This window comes from Scophthalmus maximus, chromosome 18 (genome assembly GCF_022379125.1).
Source record: "Scophthalmus maximus strain ysfricsl-2021 chromosome 18, ASM2237912v1, whole genome shotgun sequence".
NCBI classification, from domain to species: domain Eukaryota; kingdom Metazoa; phylum Chordata; class Actinopteri; order Pleuronectiformes; family Scophthalmidae; genus Scophthalmus; species Scophthalmus maximus.
In genome coordinates, this window is record NC_061532.1 from 3619260 (window position 1) to 3645287 (window position 26028).

The 26028-nt window shown below is 42.7% G+C and overlaps 1 protein-coding gene and 1 long non-coding RNA gene across 3 annotated transcripts in view; one reads left to right on the forward strand and one right to left on the reverse strand.

Moving 5' to 3' along the window:
* Positions 1-7826, forward strand: LOC118290096. 2 transcript variants are annotated; one of them, XR_004786341.2, is made up of 4 exons: positions 1-396; positions 1268-1323; positions 2334-2456; positions 6024-7826. It is a non-coding gene; the product is annotated as an uncharacterized LOC118290096 (long non-coding RNA). The 2 variants fall into 2 exon arrangements; XR_004786340.2 differs by lacking the exon at positions 6024-7826 and adding an exon at positions 4897-5071.
* LOC118290093 (gamma-aminobutyric acid receptor subunit rho-2) overlaps positions 7800-26028 on the reverse strand; it is a 22687-nt gene continuing 4458 nt past the window's right edge. The window contains exons 3-9 of the mRNA XM_035617459.2: positions 20350-20417; positions 17317-17540; positions 17112-17194; positions 16367-16507; positions 12509-12661; positions 10825-11033; positions 7800-10735 (exon numbers count right to left, since the gene is read on the reverse strand). Coding sequence (XP_035473352.1) covers positions 10421-10735; positions 10825-11033; positions 12509-12661; positions 16367-16507; positions 17112-17194; positions 17317-17540; positions 20350-20417 — 1193 coding nt within the window. The 3' untranslated portion in view covers positions 7800-10420. The remainder of the gene's footprint in view (positions 10736-10824; positions 11034-12508; positions 12662-16366; positions 16508-17111; positions 17195-17316; positions 17541-20349; positions 20418-26028) is intronic.

A 26028-nucleotide genomic window follows, 5' to 3' on the forward strand; every position in this document is an offset into this window, starting at 1 on the left:
CCTCCTCCTCCTCCTCCTCCTCCTCCTCCTCTTCCTCCTCCTCTGGCCAATTAGCATGTCAACAGACTCCGGCGTCGCCGCTGTGAGGAAGAAGAGGACACGCAGACGCAGCTGCGGTCCAACTTTTTCTCCCTCTGATTAAATGAATCCCTGTGAAAAAAATCTTCCCCCCCCCCCGCTTCTTTTTTCTTCCTTTTTTTTTTTTTTTTTTTTACACATTTGGCTGCTGAATCATCTTCGCGGGAGTGTATATTCGACGATCGCAAGGGGATCTGCCACATAACTCTTAAGTGTTCATGGAAATGCAAAGAGAAGATGGTAAAAAGAAAAGAAAAAAACAGCCTGCGCCACAAATATTCATCCTAACAACTCACAGAAAATTTCAGTGATTTAACAGTGAGTCCCTTTGGCCACACATAATATTTGTACACAGCATGTTGTTGTTGTTTTTTACTAATTATCAAAGAATACTTCATTTGCGAAAAAAACATGGTACTTCACTTTATTCTACTAAAAGTAAATAATCAAGTATATTATTTTTTATTATTATTTTCCAACTACGTTTCTGTTTTTCTCCCACTACCTACAATTTACAATTTGAATGAGTGTACTTCAATTTGTCATTTTCAATGTCTATACTGTACACAGTCACAACCTATAGATTTAGTGTGTGGAGTTTGGGGCGCAGCTCATATCTTTAAAACGCACACATGCCTTCCATTACGAACGTGTAGCCTCCCTGACCGAGCTCAGATAACCCCCGATGATCTGGTGACATCGCCAGGTTTCAAAGCAGCGCTGAGCCGAAGGGCTGAGAAGCCATTTTATAGTGGCTCCCAAACTGGGCCCTGGGGGACACCCAGGAGCTCCTTGAAAGGTGATGGAGGGCGGGACAAGTAAATGTAGGTTTGTGAAATGCATCATAACGAGAGCCCTTAACATTTATTTAGCTGTTCCCTCAGACGGGGAAGAAGGCTCTGAATATTTACAGAGATTAAACCGTTGACTGAGTCAATACCACTCCTCTGTTCACCGGTGGTCTCTATGAATGATGTCGACTAATTGCTTAGTGGGACCACTTGATGCCTGAGGTGGGGGAGCAATGGTGTCATCTGTTGGTGTTCTACCCTTTTTTTTTTTTACTCACTGGAATTGTTATGTCAACCTTTGTCTCGCATTTTTTAAGTTATGAAGGTCGAGTTATTTTAAAAAAAAAGTCTTCTGGTGACATCTAAGCAAGTCCCTTTTCTCCCTTCTGCATCCACAGTACGGGCCCCCAAGCCACGGAGACCAGAGTTGGGCCCCACGTCCTGAGAAAGAAGGGTGTGTCTGCAGCAGCCTGCATGTTTCATTCCTCCTCTCTTTGTGCTCTCCTTCATCTGCTGTCAGCCTAAGACAATAGCTCTGCGAAGAATGGGACTAGACATTGGAGAAGTGCGGAATATCTGCATGTGAAACTTGTCGCCCCGTGATTCTGCCGCAACTCTCCTGCGAGCACCGACACACTTTCTTCTTCGGCTGCAAAGATCATTGTCTCGTCCGGTGTGAGTCAGTGGAATGAGAGCAGATTGAAATAGCGTTGCGCTCACCTTAGGGCTTGTTCTGATCCATCCACAAAGCACTAACCCATACAATATGCTCACCCATATTGATTTCAGCATGAGACGATAAAGCAAAGACGCGATCGAGGATAAGTATAGCCTACATGAAGGGGAATGGGGAAATGTAATAAAAGGTCTGCTACAGTTCAACTCTCACTTTAGTTTCCATTGTCTATGCGTTATGGTAGCTCATCTGCAGAGTCTGGAATGTGCCAAAGTGTATTTCCAATCATTGACTAATTCAATACAAATCTTTTATAAACGAGAAATATAATTTCAGTAATAGACTAATAAATTCAAAGTTATAGCACAAAGTAACACCCAGCAACACACATCAGCTGGCCTGGCAAAGTGTCTCCAAAATGTTGAGCAGTTCTTACACTTTCATGTGGCTTATGCGTCTCTAAATCAAAATTTGATTTATAAAAATGTACACAAAAATTGTGACTATGATTGGCATATATGTGACAGATAAGTCAATAGAAAAACTAAACTTACACACAAATTAAGACTCTAGAAAATATATATTTTATTACATAAATGATGTTTTAAAATCAATTAATAATGATCTAAATATTAATGTACAGATACGCATTACTGTTTTAACCACAAAACCACAGCAGGAAGAACATGCACCTCAAATCCAATTTGAGGAGTGGGAGTTCATGTTAAGGAACATGTGTGTGTGTTTGTGTGTGTGTGTGTTTGTGTGTGTGAACTGCACTCCCACAGGTGTCAGAGCAAAGACCGCTGAAACCTGATCGGTGACATCTTTTGCCCTGGTGCTCGCACACGAAGCCCCGAGTCGTCGGCTGATGTGAACGGGTTGGGTTCAGTCACAGTAACCTTGATGAGGTAAACGCACCCGCTTCGCCGCACTCTGACCTTCGATGGGTCAGCAGACAATGTTGTTTGCATTTTGTCTCACCTCACACTGCGGGGCAGTCATCCGATTCTACATTACTCCACGGCTTTTTGTGGTTTGGGCTCTCGAGGTTTGCCGGGGGGAAACTCTTTTTTTTGCTCCAGTGCGGGTCACAAACGTCAGCCTCTTTGGAATGTGACACTCGATGTGGACAGTGTACTGCGAGTCAACAAAACACCCGCTGAAGCTTGATACTTGAGGAGGACTGGCCGCCACATGTCATGTCACCGTTGTGTACGCTCACCAAGCACTTTACTAGGAACACCGTGCTAACACTGGGGAGTTCCTCCCTTTGCTCTCGAACAGCCTCAGTGCCTTGTGGCATGGCTTTCACAACATGTCGGGAGCTTTCCTTTGAGCTTCTGCTCCACGCCGACAGTGACTGCATCACGTCATCGCTGCAGATTTATTAGCTGCACATTCATGTTCCACCCCATCCCAAAAGGTTCTTCTACTGGATTCACATCTGGTGACTGTTGAGGTCACTGAACTACAGATTTATCAGACCACAGGCTACGTGTCCCAGTCTCCAACTGTCCGGAGTTGGTGGGTCTGTGTCCACCGCAGCCTCATATTTCTGTTCTTGGCTGACAGGAGCGGCCGTTGTAGCTGATTTGCCTCTAGGTTTGACATGTTCGTTCTCAGATCCTTTCCTCCCCCCTCCTCAGTTTTAAAGAGTGGTTGTCTGAGTCACCCGAGCTTTTCACCTTATCTCCAGCACAGTCTGACCGTTCTCCTCTGACCTCGCTCATCCAGAAGGTGTTTTTCCGCTCACAGAACAGCTGCTCACTGGGTGTCTTTTCTTTTCGGCTCCCTCCTGGGTAAAAACTGTGAAAAGTGTTGTGTGGGGAAGCTCTCGACCTGTATCTGCTCGGTTTCGTATTTCTATTATTAATTGAACTGCAGCCCCATAATTGGTTAACTGCAAAAAAGAAGTTTGAGACATTGAGACACTGAGAAAAAGCTTACTATACCGTATAAGTAAAGGCAGCTGACCAAGACTTCACTTTGATGAGTGACTCAGAGAAATGACTCAGAAAGAACCTCCGCTATTTTTGGAAATACTTAGTTCAGTCTCTCAACCCATGTGTTCAGCCAATTTTTTTTTAAATTTATGTTAAATTACTTGGAAAACACTAATTACAAACAAGAACATTTTTCAATTCCAGGCCTGTAGGAAACTGTAGGAGTAAAAACTACAGAGTAGGGGGACTATTGTTTTGGGGGTTTTCACACTTTGAGCAGCAGCTTCATTGCAAACATCTTTTCACGATCCATTGATGATATAAAAAGTATTGATTTGTGCGGCTTTAACGAGAAAGATAGAAAAAGCCAGAGAAAATAACAAAACAACCCAATGTATCTGTAATAAGTCCCTGGTGTATTTCCATCACAGCTATCCAATAGAGGCATAATAAATTAAATGAATATTTAAAATGAAAGTGTAAGACTGAAGATTAAATTAGAATTCATTGTGGAACAATTTATGAAAACAGCTGAAAAAGAAGATCTCCACTCCTTCTGCTGCCTGGTGGCTTGCAGGGCCTTAATTGGTCACTTAGTTTCCCTCTGCCTGGGGCCTGCTAATGCCTGCATGATGGGGCCCCATAAATCTGAGCTGAGTGGAATGCTCGCGTGTTGAGTTCAGGGGAAATCCGGTCAGCACAGTTCTCATTAACGAGTCTGTTCGGTTGTTTGCTCCTACGTATGTTGATAAGTGGTTCAGTTTTTTCTTGGCGGTTATCGGGTGTGCGGGGAAACAAGACATACTGAAACTAAATAACCAAGTTGTTTCGAAGATTGTCATGAGAGAAAAGTGAGAGAAAAAAAAATCACTCAGAATTAGAAATGACCCGAGGTTGCGCCGCGATAACGTCAGCCCTCAAGAATCTGGTTATCATGTAGTGCCATCGTGTGGTGAGATGAGCACACAGAGCCATCCAAATAACCTCCGTTGCAGTGGCCACTATGCCCCCCCCCCCCCCCCCAACAATTAAATACTCACAGGTTAATGTTGCCGCTGTGAATAACCTTTGCCCTGTCACTATGCTCGCGGCCGTGAGATGTGAAGGGAGGGAAATAAGAATCACTTCCATTTGGATCCGAACCAGCATTTTTCCTATTTTTCCGAAAAAACAACTTTAAAAATAAGACTCTGACATTCTGAATAATTTTTGAAGAACATAGAAAGGTCTCGCCAATGACATATACACTGATGTTTGTGTGTTTTTTATTGCATCTCTCAGCTGCATCTTTCCTCACCAGCGTTTCTCTGCACACTGCAGCTGTAGATGATTGGATGCTTGATGCAGAGTGACAGTTGTTGGGCTTGTTTTTTCTAACCATCATGTTTTCTGTGTCACATAACAGCAGACGTCCCGAAATGTTGCAGGGACGTGTCTCTGCAGTCAGCCACGACATTCCAAGACTTCCTCTTTCTTTTCTCACTGACAGATTTCCTTTCGGTGCACTTTTTAAATAATTAGGTGGAATGTCAAAGGGATGCTGCTTAGGGTGAAATAAATGTATGAGGAGTTGGCCTGTTTCATCTGGTCATTTGAATTAATAATGTGTACGATGAAAAATTTTGATTCAGATATTGATAATTTTGTTTCTGTTTCACAGATGGCTGTGCAAAAAAGCAGAAAGCTCCAGGAAATGCAAACTATAGCCAACCTTGGGTTGAGACTGTTATGTCAGATGACTAAAATTCAGATAATCTAAATTGTACAATATTAGACAAATTATGTTCCTATGCCAGGGCGAGTTATCTGCCAGTTGCACAAGGGGATTTTAACAAGGCACAGCAAAGTGTCTCAGCAAAACCAGCAGATGTCAGCAGAATGCTACAGTCTTTGAGGCACTGGTGGAAATTTGATAGAGTTGATTTTTTTTTAAACTGAAGGGTAGAACAACAATCTTTATTGCATTTAATATTTAACGTACGGGCTGCACGGTGGTGTAACGGTTAACGCTGTCGCCTCACAGCAAGAAGGTTCTTTGTTCGCATCCTGGTTTGGGTTCAAACCAACCAGGGCCTTTCTGTGTGGAGTTTGCATGTTCCCCCCTTGTAAGTGTGGGTTCCCCCCGCGACCCTTAATGGATACAGCAGTATAGTTAATGGATGGATGGAGGTTTTATGTAGCCGCCACAGTCCTTTCCCATCACTAAATGTAAGAATGAAACCCACACTCAACTGCTCAGCTCCTTAAAGCTTCAACAACCACTGTGACATCATGATTATCATTACAGCCATGATGATAGAGGTCCCCTGAACGTAATTTTAATCCACACTAAGGAGGGTTCCCTGACCTTAACTAAGGACGTTTTGTGCCAATACATAACCAAAGTTTAATCGTGGCAGTGTAATATCAGACAAACCGTTTCTGAAACAGCAACGTTGTCCTATGTGTGTTTTCCAGTGTTTAGGATTTAGTGTGTCAGGAAAATGGAATGTAATACTCATAATGAATCATGAATTATTATTTCTACATCAGGACGTGAACAAACATCAAACACTGACATCAGCTGTTTGTGAGTGCCGCCGGACCATAACTGCTCACAGCTTCCAATAGCGTTCGAAGAGGAAGAGATCAAAGGTCATGGATGACTGGGGGAAGAGCCAGGGGGTCATTCACATCTGACACCAGAGACCTTTGAGATCCAAGTTCCATGCTTGAGTCACCATATCTGTATAATACAATATAATACAAGAAAATCGGAATATTTTGTACGTTTTTCCTTTCTTTTTTTTCGGTGAAGAATTGATTTTCCTCAAACTTGAATGAAAGTCTCTGCTGCTGACTTACACTTGCAAATGACCGCTCCTTAGCGAAGTAGCAGGAAGTGACATGCCTAATGAGCAAATTGCCAAAACCAACCTCTTTTACGAGCCAGATGAGGACCAATTAAGGAAGTCCATCAATGACAGAACTGCTGAGCAGGCCCAAGACTTTAAAGCTTTGATGAGGAGGATGCTGGGATGGGTTTGTCAGGACAAGTTTCCTTTGGAAGTGAGGACAATCATTAACATAATCAAGGTTCCGAGGCAACTGGAGGAATTGTCTCACTAGACGCCAGCAGCAGTGGGCCCTGAAATATGCTCACTGTCTTCAAAGCTGCGTGTCCTCAGTCCTGGCAGTTTGTATCTCTCACACACAAACCCCAGCTGAGAACAGAGACTCGGATTTGGCCCATAATTGAAATTACATTCTATTAAGTAGCACCAGGCTACTTCCTAGTGTAGCCAACAGCTTTTTTCATATATCTATGGGAGGGTCCCTTAAAAGTATGCAAACCAAAAGTTGTTGCTGATGTTCCTCTCCTGATGCGAAGATTGATTTGAATCCTGTGTGTGTGTGTGTGTGTGGGTTAATGCACAGAGCTAGAGTCAGCTGTTCCTTAGCTTAGCACAAGACTGGAAGCAGGGGGCAAAGCGAACACGATGTAAGCCTCGAAGCCGTCTCTCGTCGTCAGCATTCACTGACATAACTCAACGTTCCTGTGAATACTGAATTCCGGCGACGATGATGGGCCTATATTAGGGTATTAAATAAGGGCTGTTACCTCTGTAATCCAGATAATGTCTACTGAGCAATGGTTTTAAATAACCTCTCACATCTGGGTCATGCTCAGTTCAAATCAGATCCCTCTCCTTCCTGTTCAAATCCAACCAAACTACCCAGAGGTGCTGGCTTTGCACACACAAACCCACACGCGCACACACACAGGGATTTGTGAAACTCTTTATATCATGTTTCCCCTTTTATTGCCTTTCAAAGACATGCGTGTAAAAGTTATTTATTTATCCCAGACACATAGGTGTCAGAGCACTACAGCACAGACTCCTGTTTAGGACAAAGTCTTCAGGAAGCTGCCAATGGGTCTAAACCATAGCAAGACACATTAGAGCATGAGTCAGTGTGTTAACTTAAAGCAGCAGATGCATTATGAACGACACAGATGAGAGTGTGGGATCCGTTGCCTCACTGCAGCACTATGTTTCTAAGAAGTGACGGCATAGGTATCTGACGTGATTTGTTTATTTGGGGATTAGATGTCCTCGGAGTTCTCTCTAAAACATCTGGATTAAAAATGGATGTGCGTCACACATGAAGATTGGAAGTTTTCACTGTTGTCAGTAAAGTAAGGTCTTAGCCCCTGCTGTCATTCGAAGGCAGAGTGGAGGAGCTTTATGACATTGTGCCATTCCTCAGATTCTGTAGTCTGGTGTTCAGATGTGTGAAATCTTCAAGGCAAGGAATAGGGACTCATTTGAATGCGTGAAAGAAATACTTTATTTTATGAAATTTGCTCTGAAAGCATTACATTCTGAACATTTTCCGAAAACGAAGGTAGAAGTGATGTCGGTTTGGAAGCTGATGGATCCGCAAGCGTGCTCGTCTTTCTTGTTTTGAGTTTTTGCGCTGAGAGATAATCTGTTTTGGGAGTTCCAAATGATATGCACCTTTAAGAAAAATGAAATGCTTTGAAGCTAAAGGACAACGGCAGCCGCTGAATACGTCAACATGTAGATTGAGACCTTTGCATTGAAAAAGCAGTTTTCACTTATAGGGGGCAAATGCAAGCTTTTGCAGAGAGTGACAGGAAAAGATCGACACTAAGTCGCTAAATCCAAAGTCTAGGACTGTGTGCACTGTTGGCGCCCTCCCCTGGTTCGAGAAATATTTGACCAATCAAATGACAGAAGGTCAAATGAGGATGGGGACCCGCCTAGCTAGCCAGCTATGTAGTGTGCTGCACAACATAAAAACTAGCAATAAGTGCCAAATAAATGTATGCTGCTGTACAGGTTGTCGAAAGTCCATAAACAGAAACAACAATTATCAAATTGATTTCTTTGATCAATGTAACAATGTTCATTATAGCGAGAAAAAAAAAACGCCAACTGCCGCATGGTGCTGTTTCCTGTCTTTGTGCTAGGCTAAGCTAATCAGATCTTTCAAAAAAAAATGCACAGGAATTAAATTAATTTAAAGGTAGATTTATACTTGGTGGTATAAGAGGTTAATGGGAGTCCTTCTGTAGTCACATTTTGGAGCACACGCTAGCCTATGGCCTGACATTAGAGCCTACACACATGTTCACAATAGGCTACGGAAGATAAAAGGTAGGAAGATAATTTCTCAACATGTAAAAACTATTCATTGAAAAGTGGATATTTTCGAAATGGTTTTTTTTTTTAGAATAACCATTTGCTCATAGTAAACCAGAATTGTTGAATGAAAATGTTGCACACATTACTGCGGCAAGCCTAAAGCCTATTTACCCCCCGTCAAAAAAAAAAATGCTAAACTGAGTTGAATACTCTCAGAACACCTCAACAAAATCTATGCAGTCACTCGTGGTACTCAAACAAACAAATGAAGGGGGAAAAAAATTCAGCGATTAGAACCATGTTGATGTATAAAAAAATGTGCACTTAAGGCGGTTTAAGTTGGTTACATCACTGGTAGAGTCCTTTCGAGGAAATATGCAATTCAAAAGATATGGTATTGCACGTCTTGCAGCATGCATCAAGCAGTTCTCCACAACCCCTGTTTCGTGCATCTTTGCCAACTTAAGGTATAATGGCACATGGATCTATTGATGCACTAAAAATTAATAAATAAATAAATATTAAATAAAAGTAAGTCAGTAAATAGAGAAGCCCACAAATGCATAAATAAATAAGCACTTAACTCATCAAAAGTGACATATGGTCGCATAATAGTAGCATCCTCTATGGTCCTGGCTTTATCGGCTGCTGTAGTCTGGAGAATGTCAAGGGTAGTCAGTGAGTGATACAGGGAAGCAGCATTGACTGTTAGCTGAACTGAAATGCTGTCACCATAGTCGGAGCGCTGGTGAGGGAAGAACGCCTGGTGTTTGGCTCACTTACTGCCTCATTAGATGTTCAGTTATGTGACTCAGTCAGTTCCAAAGGTTACAGAGACAATAGCCGCCAAATTATATGCTCTCACTATTTTGACAGTTAGACTGGGCAAAATAGAGAACTGCAGAGCCGAGGGTATTGTTTAGGGAAGTCTAAGCAGGGGCTGGCTGCACAAGGACAGAATTTCATGTTGGCCCAGATCTAATATTCCAGCTTCAGATAGACATTAAGGTCCTTCAGTTTGGCCAAGCTGTCTTGACAATCTGCTCTGCCAATCAACATTTTCTTTAGCAACCATGGGTATGACTATGCGCAATGTAAAAGCTGTCACTATAGTGACAGGCCCGCAGAGAATAAGTGCCTCTTCAGTTTCCCAGCACACTACAGAGCTTTAGCCTCTTTTAGCTGATCGATTAGGTCATCTGGCTATCTCTACTAAACCATGTTCTTAGCAAAAACCTTTGATAAAGCAGCTGTACGCCATCAAAGAGCCAACTATTTTTCTTAGGAGTTGGTGGAGACCCAAACGGAGAAAAGATTTGAGTGAAAACTCATATGATGGGTTGTACTGCCAGCAACTTAATTCATGATCAATGACGATAACATTGTTACCATAGTCCTAGGTTATGGTGGCTTCCTTTTCAATCTTAAAATTAAGATTATTATTTTTGTAAATGTACAGTGGCTTTAGACTAGTCTGTGAGTGAAACTTGTGAAACTAGCCCGACCAGGTTGTTGAAATAAGTTTGGGGTACCTATGAGCTTGAGGTACAATTGGGTAAAGGAGGAGAAACTATGTTAGTGGTCCAGTTCAGAGGCAACGTGAGCCAGAGTTGGTGAAAAGTCATACCCAGAAGCCTGTGATTTCTTTCAGCCATCTTGCCAAACTTGTTCCTCCACCTGAACATGCAGTATGGGAAAAACTCTCTTTTCCAATGTCAATAAAATAGTTTTGCAGTTTTTTTCTTTCACTGCCTGGTTAGGCTCAAACCCACACATTCAGCAGTACGCACACCAGTAGATTAGGTTAAACAGGATGTAGGAACCAGGGAAAATCATGCGAGAGTAGGTGTCAATGGCGTGGGTGTTCTGGATTATCCTGAAACCACGGATGCCCTTTTTCTTGGTCCCTGTGGACTCGTTGTCCAGGGAGAGATGGACAACCATTCGTTCCTGTTTTTCCGATGCATCCTCAGCCATCATAGACCCTCTGGTGTACCCTGCCAAGCTGTTGGTGTCTGCTTCGCTGTATGTACCATCCAGCATCATGGTCCTGGCATGGGACATGCCACAGGTGCAGGGGAGGTTCTGGGACTGGGCAAAAGAGAAAGGAATCAAGATTGAATAAAAAGCTAAAGGCAACATTTGGAAGTGTATGCAAGTTCTTAAAAAGGTCTCTGCACCTGTTCCCTGGCTTTTTCTCTGAGCTTCCGGTCTTTACCGTCCCTCACTGTCGTCAGGTAGTTGACGGCAGCATATTCTAGCACAGACAGGAAGACGAAGACAAAGCTGACCCAGAGGTAAATGTCCACAGCTTTGATGTAGGAGACCCTGGGCATGGAGGCATTGACTCCAGTGATGATGGTGGACATGGTGAGCACCGTGGTTATACCTGAAGCACAGAAAAGATACAGTACAACCTCATGTTAGCATGTCCCAAGGGTTTGGGGGGAGATATAAGGATTTGTCATTAAGTGTGTTTCCAGAACAAGGACAAAAGATTTTTCACAGTCGGGGTTTTATCCTGGCTCTATGATTTCAAGCATTTCCCAGAAGAACAACATCTCTTGAGAAAGATGTGTGAACATTTCCATGATACACCAAATACACCTTAAGAGACTTAAGTGACTGGCCCAAAAAGTTACAAAATTTGTTAATGTTGAGGTCACTATAGGGGTCGTAAAAATCATCAAATCCTGCATCATTTTAAGTTCTGTTTGTGTGCAAATCAAAGTAGCAAGAGTCAAAGGGCCAGGTTTCACACCTTGGCACAAATTTGGCACGCCAAGGGGCAACACAAGTATCTTTGCTTGTTTCAGAACAATGCAGTTAAAATGTTCCTGTCCTGCGCCCACGTTGTTAAAATAGCAAATGCATTTGCTTCTTTCTAAGCACCAATGGGAATGTTGGTCTCAAAATTAGGTGTGGTCAGGCGCATTGCCGGCACACTGCTATCTTGACGCCGCAGAACCTAACCTACAGAAACCTGGTCTGAGGTCAACGGCTTATTGTTTTACTGTTATTTTAAGGGCGTATTATCCATCCATTCATCCATATATTACTTATATTGTGGACCCTCAGAGGTTTGCTGGAGCTGGAGTCAATCCCGGCCGACAGTGGGCCGACCATCATAGGTGGCGAGTACACTCGGCTCGTAACACATACAGATGGTCCGCTCACGTGCCTTCACTTTGTGCACAAGCAGATGTGTTTTCCCTGCAGTAGAGCATTCTCTCTAAGTACCTGGCAAATCTGTCCTTATAAAAGCAATCTCCCGATGTGCGAGCTTAACTGCCTTTTAAAGCGAATGAAAGATGGCACTCTGGTTGGTTTATTTCATGTTGCACCCGGAACACGCTCCTGATTAATTAAGGAATCAAGCGTACAACCCTTTTAAACTATGCTCCTGGCGCAGCAACCACTAGCAAAAGGATTTGGACGCCCTAAATGTGCTTGCTCCTTTAGACCATGAGTTCAAATCATTAAAACGGAGCCCAGGGTCTAAGATAATTTTTACTAGCTTTAGTGTGTCGAAGTGTTGGTTCACATTTTTTTTCCTAATGGACAGAGCAGGGCTATCTGTTTCACACTGTTTCCAGTCTTATTACTATATATAGGCTAAGCTGACCATATTCTGACTCCAGTGCTTCACCTAACCCAAATTATATTCATCTTCTCATCTAATCCTCAGGAATAAAGCAAAAAGGGACATTTTCCCAAAAATGTCGAACTGCCCTTTAACAGTACGATCGCCTCTATGATACTCCTGCGCTAACTGAGTCATGCTCTCAGATACATTGTAATGTGCTTTTGACAACCATTGAATTTGAACATGCAGGACTGTGTTTGTGTTGCGCTCCCGCTTACCTAATGAGACTCGGGCGGGGACGGCCCTGCGGTCGATCCAGAAGGACACCCAGGACAGCATGACCATCAGAGTGGCAGGGAAGTAAGTCTGCAGCAGGAAAAAGAAGATGTGCCGCCGCAGAGTGAAGTTGATGTACAGACGGTTGTACCAACCTGGAGACAAGGGAGAGGTAAAATACAATGAGAGTTTGCAAAAAAAAACTTTAAGTGTCAGTGATAAATCAGAGGAATGATGTACGTGGTGAACAGTGAATCTCTAGGTACCTTTCAATGTGGGAGACACACACACACACACACACACACACACATACACACACACAAATGTAGACTCCTATGTTGTCCTGTCAGTGTTCTGTCTTTTTTATATCCCAAAAAATAAAACATAAAATTCATCTGCACAGGGATGATACAAATCTTGAGGGCATACAAAACAAAAGCAACCACAAACAACCGAATAGAAAAGAGGCCAATTCTCGGGATACGAATATCTATGACAGAAAAGCCCTACGAGGTAGAAAGTGGTAGAATATCAATGTGAAGGAAATATATGCCCTATATTAAAATAGTTTTTCCACAGGAGTGTTCCAGTTCCTAAGGTTCATTCAAGTAGAGTTTTCCTTTTCTCTATAGAATGTTAATCTCATTGGTTGAAGAATGCCTCATTGCGCACAGACACATTTTTTAATTATTTTCAAAGTGAACAACTGTTGCCTACATTAAGTAGCACTATTCTATATCTTTGGTAACTGTGATCAGCGAGGTCTGTTGAGTAACCAGATCATTTTTTTCTTTGGAAAGACACGTCGCTACTGGTTTCAAACGGAATCATTTAGTTAAAAAGTAATTTTACTTGTGATCGCTGCAATTTCTTAATTAGAAAAGGAGAAGAACAAAAAAACCCGTAATAATCTGTTCCAGGTTCAAAATTCTCAGTGTTTAAGTGCCACTGGTTCTATTCAGTAGTTCCATTCCAGTCGCAGCAGACGCTTAGAGTTACCATTGTATGAAAAGCACTACAGTGTTGCAAATAACATCATCTGTTCTTTTCAAGGGCCCACAATTGCAGCAGCCAGAAACTGAACTGGGTAAATATTATTTTGGTTTTTTTTTAACACCATTGCTTTTGCTACTGTGACATGTCAAGGAGACTTTAAGGGAAAAGGGACTGTTGTTGTTGTTGTTGTCTTCACTGACGCAACATGGAGAAAACCTGCAGAATTCAGGGTGACTTTTGATTCAATTCCACAGCAACCAGCAACTTGCCGAGGTTCCAGTCTATGAAGTCTATGATGTAGTTTCAGCTATATGGCTCCCTGGGTTGCGTTCGAAACCCTTTTGAAAAAATAACTTGTTAATTCAAGTTGCACGGCAAAAACTATAATCAGGCCTGTGCACAGTAATTCAAATGGGGCTGAACAACTACGGCCCTTAAGGAAAGTTTGCAATGCAATATGAATCTGAAATCTAGCATTAATATTGAATCATTTGCTACAATTATTTTTTACAACTCTGAGAAAAAAAAACTATTATGTTGAGTTCAAATGTCATATATAACTATTAAGGATTTTTTTCCCTTTCTTTTTCTTCTGCGATTCTATGAATAACATCTGATTCACGATTTGATTCTATCTCGACACAATTCAAAGTTTAATGAGAACACTGTGTGACTGCAGAATACTAATTCTTCTTTTTCCTTTTTTTCTGGCATTGGCTTGATAAAAGCAACCATATAAATATAGTAGTAAAGTGCAAATAACAGTTTTCAAAGATACATGTTCTAATATTTGAGAGAAAAAAATCTATTAGACTTAAATAAAATTATAAATATAAAAACTAAAACATGATGTAACTAAAGCAAAATTACAAAAAACAAATAGTCTTGAATCTACTTTCAAAACCAACAAGCAGCTCACTTCTTCAAAACAAGCAAGTGGGCTTTTAGTGCAGGGCCGACCGAGTGATTGTACTCAGCGCTTCAGCTCGGTGTTTTTTAAAACTAGAAAAATCAATGAAGCTTTCGGGTGTAGCCTTCAGTGGGCATCTCAACCCCCCGAGCCGACTCTCGGTGAAAAGGTTGACGGCACATTGCGAGATCTGCTTCATGCGGCCGTAACCTCCACGAGGAGTGGGTGTGCCAAAGCCCGTTCGGTATTGTGCAGGGTATCGGACAAACTTTTGAGACTACTGAGAAGTCGCCAGAGGCCACGTCCTTGTCAAAGCCAGCTAATTGTCTTGGCCGGTGATACGCCGGCACTGGACACTGAGAGGCGGGCAGAGGTGAACATCACCCACCGAGCTGTGGGCTTTTAATTTGACAGACCTTCGTTTTCCTAATCGAGCACTGGATAGTGAACTAACTCAGCTGGTAACCAGCGTTCCTCGGGTGGTTACTCACATTCAGACTTTGGGCAAACCAATCGATATTTGCTGGTCACTAGCAGCACTAGGACGTGACAATGTGGGGCTTGTGATTTTCCAAGTAAAAGCTCTGCTGCATTTGGTCTGGTCTCACTGAACACTAATAGATTAAAAGATTTTGACTTGATCAAATGAATTGTTTCTCTCACATATAAACAACACGCTGACATCGGAGAGGTTCCAGGTATGGTATCAAACAGATGGGACATTTAGTATGAAACAATCTGAATTCATCACAGTACAGTATGAATAACCTCGGCAAGAGGGTATCTCACCTCAGAGCTACAAGAATAATAAATAAAGAGGGTTATCGTGAATCTACTAATAAGTTATTCATAGGGTCCTGCACCTTGAAGTTTCTAGATAGTGTGTATCTAAAAACATTGGAAATACTTTTTTCGAGTTAGAAATAAAAGCCTTCCTGTTTGCATTCAACCTTTTTTTAAATTAAGAGAAGGGAATTATAATTTAAGTGTATCTATGAAACATGTTAAATGAGAACCACTGTAAAATACACATGTGTTTCAGTGCTGGGAGTTAAATTACGGAATGAACTCAGAGATGATTTGAAACTGTGTAGCTCTTAAAAGCCTTAAAATGTATATGACATTTTTTTTCATCCTTTTTCGGTTGTTGATTGTGTGAGTTTTATTGTGTGAAATGGACTGATGTAAACGTGTATAAAAATGGTTTGTTTTGTTTTGTTTTTCAGTTGCATATTCACACAAATTGTCATGCTTTGTTCATGTTAACGTAAACCGAAATAAACCGACTAACTAAGAGTGATAAGGAAGAGATTTACATGACTGTACCCGGCTAGGTAGTTCGATGAAGTGTGTGCTCAACACGCTTCCGGTCACAGCACAGGCCACATTTTGTGCGTTGTCTTGACACCAGGGCAAAGTTAAGTACGTATGCCCTGGCCAACTCCTAATCCACGACGGACATTTCCTCTCCTACTGTATCAAGCTGAAAAACTTTTAATTTGCGACATGTTTATTATATTCACGTGTTTTTCCTTGCCTTTTCAACACTTTGTATAGAATCGCAGTTCATTTTTCCATCACTAGTAATTGTAGAGAACATAAATATGATTGCACGATGCAAAGACACTCTTATGAAATATAAGAACGGACTGCTCTTGTTAGTGAAAGATTACAGAGGCGATATTAAAAGATTTTAACACGTTAAGAATTTAAAAAGTAAATGTTGGCACAAGACTCCTGGACAGAACAGGGAACCTCAAGATGAGGTGCACATGCAGTGGTTATGTTAAGGTCGTTTTCATTTCAGCTTTATATTAAGCCATAATAAAATCCCTCCATGCCACATGGTGAACCTGGGGACTTTGGCGTTTGGGATTTTGCCCCACGGATAATTTATCCCTAGAGTAAATATTTATGTAAAACTCCACTCGGCATTGGGCTTTGATAGTCTTACCTGTGCTGCTGTAGAAAGCCAGGCGAGAGGTAGTGTGAAACTTCTGGATGAGGAACTGCGACAGAGAAATCCTGTCGTCAGTGCTCAGAGACTCATCGCCGCTCTTCCAGTACAGCATCAGGTCCTCGTCCGTGTAGGCATCTGGTGGACAGAAAGCATAGAGCATAAGGGATGAAGCAAAAAAGAGTTTAACCAATTCCAGTATCGTCATCATAATCAGCCGCCGCAGCAGTAGTTGGATCTCTGTTAAGATTGCGAGAGACATGAGAGAATAGAAAAGATGATTAAACAAAACTCAGCATTTGACTGAGGGCTGATTCTTAAATGAAAGCTGAAATTAGGGACAGTTGCTATGGTAATTGAATGAAACTATCGAGTGGTGTTGGTGCTACGCCAAACGGGATTTACAGGTAAACATGGACAGAATTAAACTGACACAGGAGCACTAAAATATTCCGAAACCGTATTTCCAAATCAGACATACTGGAAAGCTTCTATTGTAAGGCTGTTTGAATTAAAGGCCTGCTCCTCTGTACGGTCACGTAAATAAAGCGACTATTTTAGAATATTTGGTAACCAGGGGTATCGTTTGTGACAGTAATATCCATTTATGTGGACACATAAATGGAATAGTATCCAGTGTAATGTCTGTGTGCAGTGTCAGCGCGGTGCAGGTTGAGGCAAGGGCTTTGGGCCTTTAATAATTGGGGGCAAAATATGATCGTCGTCATTTGTGAATACGTACAGCTCTCCAACTCCAGCGTGCATGTCTGCGAGTCCAGAGGGAAGCGGCTGAAATCCATGTTGCACGCAGCGGTGACTGTAACCCTGGGGAATTAAAGCGGAATGTAAATCTCCCCGGCTCCACACATGCCACGTCTCGTTCGGTTTGTGTGAGGGCAAATCCCTGCGAGGGCAGATGTCCGCGGGGCACCTCCTACTGTCCTCACCGCAGGCTGTACAGGACGTGACCGTCGGGGAAGACCCGCAGCATGATGTTGTCGGTGGTGGTGTCGTGGATGAACGACCTCTTGGAGTGGACGAAAAACACGTCAGGCACCCAGATCTTCTTCACCAGCCGCCCGTCGAAGGTCATGCTCTTGTTGGTGGAGCTGGGGAAGGCCAGCCTCTCGTCCTTCCAGTAGTGCCTCAGATACAGGGTCATGGTGAAGTCCTGGGGGAGTAGGGAGGGAGGGTCGGGTGTCAGAAACAGTCTCTGGATTACGCCTCACTACAAGGATTCTCCTCGACGAATCTGGTTCATTACATTCCGCCGGGATTACACGGCTGCGGCCTGCGGCTGCTGGATTATATGGATTGTTTATGACTCAACATTCGCGGTGGACAGAAGTGCTGAACATATGTCAGCTCGGCACAGTCCACCGCTTCCATTGGTCTTAGATTACTCTTGTCTTCACGCCTCTCTCCCTCCCTGTTGCTACGCAGGCCGCATGTCTGCACTGCGCCCTGCCGCGGGAGATCATCCCCTATCCCATTCTCCTCGTGGCATTACATAACAGCAGATCAGTCTATAATAATGGCTGCAGCAACACATTGTACTCTTGGCACTCCCCATCAAAGTACCTTTGATGTTGCGTAAGATGAGTTCAGGGGCATGTCGGAATCCCTCCAGCTGAGTAATAACTGTAATGTATTAGAAATGTATTAATTGAAGTACTTGGTATAGTAGTATGAGCAGAAGGTAATGGTGGCTAATGGTATAAAAATCTTTGCTGTGCAGCTGGATTGACTAAGCCTAAATCATTTATTATTTCTATTATTATTCCTTACTTGCCACAAGATGAAGAAGTACTCTATAGCAACAACAAAAAAAAAAGCTTAAACTTTATGCTCCAGCCTCACTTGTCTGGTGAGAGCATGATGTTGGCTAAACTTAACCAAAGACAAATATGCCATGCAACTGACATTACTGGGTCACGGCTTGATAACTCTTCTCTCCTTGTGCTAATTGGGGCATTAACCATTATTATACCATAATTGTTCAAGAAAAAGCCTCTTAATATTGTGTAGTTCAGTCATCTTGAAATTCATAATACTTATTAATTGGTCCAGTGGTTTGCCTCCTAGTTAAAACAGTAAATGGGTCTTTCTCTGTCAAGATAGGGAGCTTCTCCTCCTCTGCTGCCCCAATCACTTGTGGAATACCTCAAGGTTCCTTTTAGGGCCACTTTTATTTACTTTGCTCCCCTTAGGCTCCAGCTTCCTTCAGACAAAGACATTAGCGTTGTAACCACTAGTGCTGCATCTAACGAGTATTTTCATAATCCATTAATCTGTCGATTATTTTCTTGATTAATCGATTAGTTGTTTGGTCCATAAAATGTCATCAAATTGAGAAAAATTAAGATCGCGGTTTCCCAAATCCAAATATGATGCTTAGTTTTTTCCCTCATATCAAAGAATTCAGAAAATATTCACATTTAAGAAGGTGAAATCAGAGAATTTTGAACCCATAAAAACTACTTGAACCTATTAATCGATTATCAAAATAGTTGGCGATTAATTTAATAAACGATTACTAATCGATTAATCAATTAACTGTTGCTGCTCTAGTTGTAACATTAAGTGCACAGTAATTCAAACGATTGCTTGAATAAATCATTAGTCAGTTAAGCTCACTCAAAAACAAAAAGATCGTCTGTCAAACTATGGTATGTTGTAGTTATAATTTACGTATGGCATTATGGACGTAAAATCTTTATAGCAGCCATCGAACATATGCCCTCCTTCCTCCTTATTGGAGTGTTGTTTGCTAAAAACCACATCACCCAGCTGTTTTAGGATTTGTGTTTTTTTTCCAATCAGCAGCCATTGGGCTCGGGGCTAAAAGTCACAGACGGGACAGGGAAATCAGAGGCCGATTAACATGTTGCTCTTAGTTTATTCATGGAATTAGGGGAAAATATAGAAATAAATTCAGCCTTTAAATCTTTTTTTAGCAAAAAAATGTTGTGAAGCTTCCTGGAGCTTTGTGAAATGACATAATGTCATTAACCCTCATCTGGAATCATTCTTTTTTCTTTTTTCCCCCCCCTCTGTTCCAAATCAAATAAAGACAGCCCTGGGATCCAACTGAAATGTAATCCGTGGTCGTCCTCGCACACAGCAGTTTACACAACATCCGGATGACAGTTTTGGATCCAATTTATGGTTCCTGAACAGAGGGTTGATTTAATTACATTACTCAACATTCATTTGGTATGACTTTGAGTTGAATAAACAATTTCTAACATTGAGCTTTCATAATCTAATTCTGATTATCCAAGTGAAAACAGTTTAATGACTACAACTAACAGGATACAGTCATATGTCTTTTCAAACAGAACGGAATCCCTCAAATTCCAATGGCACAGCTGATATATGTTCGTATCATTAGTGTTTATTATTATGTATTAGACTATGTTTGATTTGGTGTGTCTAATTAAAATATATGCAGGAGACAAGTGTTACCACAGTCTTTTATTCACTATGGTGCATGAGTCCATTCTTATGCTGTTAATATAGAATCTTCCTGTAACGCCTCTATAGCTGCTTGATCTGACGAGAGCTTCTTCCCCTGGTGTTGAAGCAGTGTCATTTGTTAGTCAGGGATTTACATAACTGCAAACTGAATATAACACAGACTCACTGGTTAAATCTGCCACCGGCGACATAATCCACTGGAATAGTAGCAGTCACGATGAAGTTATGTTTTTACTTCTCACCATAATCTCCTCATTTTCAGTTTCTGCTGGTCTTTGTTTTCAAACCTGATTGAAAGCGAAGTTAAAGGGACAGAATAATCCAAGTTGTTCCACGTTTCCTCCCACGGAGTTAATCCATTTCAATTAGTGTCATTTTCAGCATCTGCGGCAGATTTCAGTTCTTTTTTCGCAGTATGATTACAACTTCTTGTAATCCGTTTTTTACCCATAACCTTACCAGGTGTACCGTGTGGCATTTAACATGTCCAAGCCGCTTACCATGTCGACCTCTGATATGCTGTCCAAGCTCTCCACCTGAACATCCACTCCGACTGGGACAGCAGGACCTGCAGATTTACAGCAGTTAAACAGATTAGAGTTTGCATTCATGTCGTTCTCTGAGGGGGGCGGGGGGTAATATCTGGTGTGAGTTGTGTGAACATATGGACGGGTGATGATTTCAGTATGCACGGCACAGTTGGAATTAAGACTTAAAGAAAAAGTCAGTCCTAAACTACAACCACGTGTCCTTCAGTCACATGCGGTGTTATATGCAACAAGTGGGTATCAAACCTTATCACCCGAGAGATTTGAAATGAGATAATTCTGCAAAACCCCAGATTAAGTTTTCAAATATGCAATGTAAATGTTTTGAAAATATTTTCATTTTAAAGCTACAGTATGTAAAATTTAGAAGAACTAATTCACAGAAATGTAATATATTGTCCATAACTACGAGTTTATATATGTATATGTGTTTATGTGTATCTATCACCTGCAATAAAGAACCAATGTTTTTTCGTCAACAACTAAGTATAGTTACATGAGGTGGACCCGACTTCCGCGTAAGTCGCCATGTTTGTTACGTCGCGTTGAATACGGTTGCACAACGGTTTACCACTAGACGCCGCCAGAAAAAAAATCAAAAATTACACACCGGGGCTTTAAATATATACTGCATAATATCTGTACATGGCAATTACAGAATGGAAAAGTGATGATAGTGGGAAAATAAACTGGTGAAAGTTAGTGCACACATTGCATTGGCGCTGAACACCCGGTATAGGTCAGTCTCGCTCACTAAGTTCAAGGGGGATACTCAGCTGAGGCTGTGAATTGTCTGACCACCTCCAGTTAACTATGTATATCTCGTCTAAGTAGTTAGCCAAGCATTTTTCCTTCATATCTTCATAATGACTTGGTGGCCTTTCCTCCAGCCCCACCAGCAGGTCAACACGTTCACTTGTTTGAGATTGTCCTCATTAGGAAAAGGACATCATTTCTAATAGGCCCAAATACCTAAAATCAGCCCAAGTATTAATGTAATAGAGGTGGAAGATCAAAAGAATGCTTGTTTCTGTAATGGTAATAGGTTACATTTTGAAAGATGCAGAGAAGGAACTCTCATCACTTTCTGATTTATGTAAAAGGTCTGGACATATAAAATTCTAATGGACAGACTGTCACTGAAAATGAATGAGCGCACTCGTTTACTTGAACTGAAGAAGAAGTGAACAGTCACGAGTTTATATACACAGATGAATGGAAGTTGAGGACAGTCGGGAAAGAAATGTGGTTCTTACACACACAGAATGAATGGTGGCAAGTCCCAGCTGCCAATGTCAACCATCTGATAAATCCAGTAGTCATTCTCTTTTACCTCTGTGTTTGGTCTCCACCAGCCCCCGAGGAATACATCTGACTCTCTGGCTGATAAAAGCTCCACAGCGTTAACCAGCTAGTCTCGCTGTGCCTGTGCGCCTGCTCTTTGTCGCTAAGCTGGTAATGTACTGTGGGCTTTTTAGAGCTTTTTCCGCCGAAGACAGCTGCGTGCTGCTGCCTTAAAACACAAAACTGTGGGAGGCTACCACAGCAAAGACTTCACGTTGCTGAACTATAGGGCGAAACCTACTTTAAAGCCATTTGACACATGACAAATAATGAAATAACAAATCCATTTGCAAAGATATTATTTTGCAGTCACTGTTGCCTTTTGTATTCCTGTCGTCAGCCCATCCTCTCTCGCACAGTCCAAAAATAACAACCGTATCCCGCTAGGCCATGACTAAGAGCTCCAATCATTTCATATGGTAACTTGCATTACACAGACCACAGCGTTTGCATATTTGATGATGTGTGTTGTTCAGCTGATTGAGACGTCTATATTTAATGCCATCTTATGGAAAGCTATCCCATCGGCCTCATCATCACTGGCACAAAAAGGAAAAAAACTCCCTCACCCTTCGGTCATTTGTTGTATTGAAGTCACATTGGCCGCCGTAGTATTTTTTAATCTGCGGCAGTAATGGTGCCAGCCTTTACATAACTGGTGGCACAGCAAAGCTTGCTACCTGGACGAGGGGATATTAATTCGTGCCCGGTCCCAGCTGTCGGGCAGAGACTCCTCCCCACTCCCTCTCACACCATATGCCACGCATCACGTGCCAGACCCGGCAAGGCCCCGGCACCTGCTGAAACCAGGGCGGCCGACGTGCAACACCAGACACCTGCTCAGCAAAAAGAAAGAGAAAAAAAGCTCGGAGCTCTCTCTCTCTCTCTCTCTCTGCAGCTGGGTCACAGGAGGCCTCCGAAACCAAGAGCCCGGCGGGACCCTGAGCTGGACTGCACTGCAGGGCCACAGCGGCGAGCCTATTTACTCCGCTTCAGTGGGGACAATGTTGGCCACAGGCTGAGGCCGGGGAAAGCGAGCTTCATGCGTTCAGACGGGACAGCCCGGGCCTGCGTGCGGTGTTGCCAGAAGATTTTCCTTTTGCTATTTTGAGCGCTTGGGCATCAGCGAATTATTCTACGTCGCCGGGTTATCGGACGAGGCCCGCGGAACGCGTCACGGAGAGATGCTCCACTCCACAACTCGTGCTTGCCCCTGCGTGTATCCCGCCGCCGCACTCTTTCAAATGGGGCGTGGAGGAAGGAGCGCGTCAGCCAGACAATCGACGGTCCGGGCGAGCGCGAGCGCCACGGCACTGTGACGTGCCGACGCCACAGAGGAGCGAGCACCGAGGGTCAGGGTTCGAACGCAGGACAGACGTTCTCTGATGGGCCCGTGCAGCGCCGCAGCCCAGGCACGCTGACAGCTGCTCCGCTGGGCCTCGGCAGCTTCGTTCCCAAAAAAGGCCTCACTGTTTAAAATGAAACTGCCGAATAAGGCGAGAGGGGAGAAAATTAAAAAACAAAAAAAAAGCACATAATCCATGTGCAGTCATAATGTGACAAACAGGCAAACATTATATTAGCCGTGTGGGAGTTTGTCCGGCGGCAGGATTGTTTTTCGGGCTGGTGATGAGTTTGTTTGTCTGCTGATTATTCGAGTCTCTGTGTACGCGGGCTTTCAGTTCTCCCTGTGGACGAGGCTTCCTCACGTATCTAATTAAGAGATCATTAAAGGTATATTAAGTAAGTTTTGAGCATTCAAAAAAAGGCCCTAAAAATGACAAGAAACATGTTGCATATGTTGAGTTGAGTTCCCACGTTGTTTCCGAGTGTTTCCGGCCAATTTCAAACGTAGATATAATCCATATCTTGAATCAAGGAAAACAGTTTAATTTGGTTGCTTCCCAGTTGCGTCATACCTCGCGTCCGGGGTTGTCTCTGACTGCCGGAGGAGTCCAAATATCAAAACGGACATTTTTGGGTCTTGTTTAAAGGCTCTATTGCAGAGCGTATGGCTCTTCACTTGTAAGAGAGAAAGAAAAGCCGAGGAAACGTGGGCAGGGACTCCGAGTCGTCCTGTGTCTGCCAAACATTGTTGGAGAAATGCTCATTGTGAAACTGTGTAACTCCTTTATTTCTGCTTTTTTTTTACCTCAGGATCTCTTCGTCACGCCACAATGCAACTGCACAAAATGTCCTTTTTTTTGTTTGTGTTTTGATTAAAGGACCCCTATTGACAGAAAATTACACATTGTGCATGTGATGTGAGAAGAAAAGGATGAGGTTGGTGAGGAAGACCTAGCAAAACCAGCAAATGTTCACGGGTATTAAAGTGTAAAGCCTGAAATTAGGCAAAAGGGGAATATTTCCCTTGTGTGACAGCTTCCTGGGTTTCTACGCCTCTGAAGAAATGTGCTGCTTCACATCTTCGATCGGATCGTGATGTGGCTCTGAGTTTCTTAGCGCACGTCTAGCAAAAAAAGGACTTTAATAGATATTCATCCATCTGATCGCTCATGGATGTCAATCTGCGCCTGTGCATTTTGTGCAGGAGGGGGTCAGCTAAGCTTGAAGGCGAGAAAGATGGAAGGGAAACAGGTAGCCTGGCTTGTGTGTTGCGTCTGTGCAGCAGGGCCGGCCCAAGCCTTTATGGGACCCTAAGCAGAATCTGATTCGGGGGCCCCCGACCACCTCGGTGCCACCAATACTATTTGATTATTTTCAGTGCTTTACACTTCTCTACCAATTCTGACAGGGGCAATTGATTAAAGATCCCCTCCAGTCACGTTTTAGAGTCTATAAAAATAACATTGTTTACCCCCCCCCAAAAAACGAATGAATATTCATGATATGCAAATAACACAGGCCCCGCTCAGAATGTGCGCAACAAGACGGCCAGCGGCAACATCGGCGAGATTCAGCCACGAAACTTTCACGAACTGCTAATGCCGACGCGGACTGTCTGCTGACACACCTGCCGTCCTCTCGTGGACGCGCTGCCTCTGCGTGCACTTGAAGTTTCCAGTTTCCCTCGCCACGTTTACATTTCACGTACCAAATCTAGCTTGAACGGGATTCGTTTGAATTCTCGCATTGCAGGGAAGTGCAACAGGAATCTCCTCCTCCAGGAGAGGAATGCACAAACGCCTGTGTAGTGACAAAATGTGCTCAGATACAAGTCCCTATAGTCAATGTCAGACATTTTAGAGGACAGAAACAGAAGAGTAGCACTTTTTTTCGGAGTGGAGGGGGACATTAAAGCAGTAGAATAAAAAAAATAAAGGGGTAGTTCAGTGATTTTGAAGGGGCGTTGTATGAGTTACTTATGCATAGTTAATGTGGAGGTGGTCCCACCGGAAAAACGTATTATTATATACATTTAAAAGAAAAAAAACCTCCTTCAGCGTACAATTGAATGGGTATAGATTTTTTTTTAGGTAACGTTTTAAAATGTGGCGAAAGAGACGTTTTTTTCCCGTGGTCCCCTCTGCAACAGTGGGACTGGGACTAACGCTACTTCCACTTCTCCTCCAAACTCCATTAAATGACATCGCTGGTCACCATCTCCATGAGGTCACACATTAACTATGCATAAGTAACTCATACAACCCCACTTCAAAATCACTGAACCATCCTTTAACATGGCGACATGGGGTGTGTTTACATGGCGCTCTTTCTAGTCTTATCAACCACCCAAAGTGCTTCACAGAACGAGTCACATTCACCCCGTTTACACACATTCATGCAGCGCTGCTGTTTATCGCGCTTTTGTTGAGATCTAACCACTGACTTTTTACTATACATACATAAATAATGTCAAAGGCAACACATGCATTGTATATGTTGCCTTTGGCATTATTTCATTCATCAGAGCCCTCGTGTGGCCACAGGGTGAGTGAGTTAGGCTCTGGTGAGTTATGCTGTGTTCACATCTTGTTTTACTTTTGAGATAAAATCATTAAAATGTGTATTTGTGACAAATGCCAAAACATGGTGTGGCACAAAGTCAGTGAACTAAATCAGTGGCATCAGTTATACAACGATACGTGGGTTAGGGGTTACTGAGGGTACTGAATTGAGCAGAGGTGTGTTTTATTGCTTAATAATTCTTCTTATTTGTTCTTTTCCTACAGATTGCATAATTTGGCCGTGAGGGCTGCTGCCGCCCATCATCCTCTCCACACACGCCGAAGGTGATGCCGAAACACGAGCTCACTGTGAATGAGCCCGTCGGAAAAGCGTTCACGGTGAGCTACGGCAGACGTAACTCCGTTTGCAGCTGCTCTT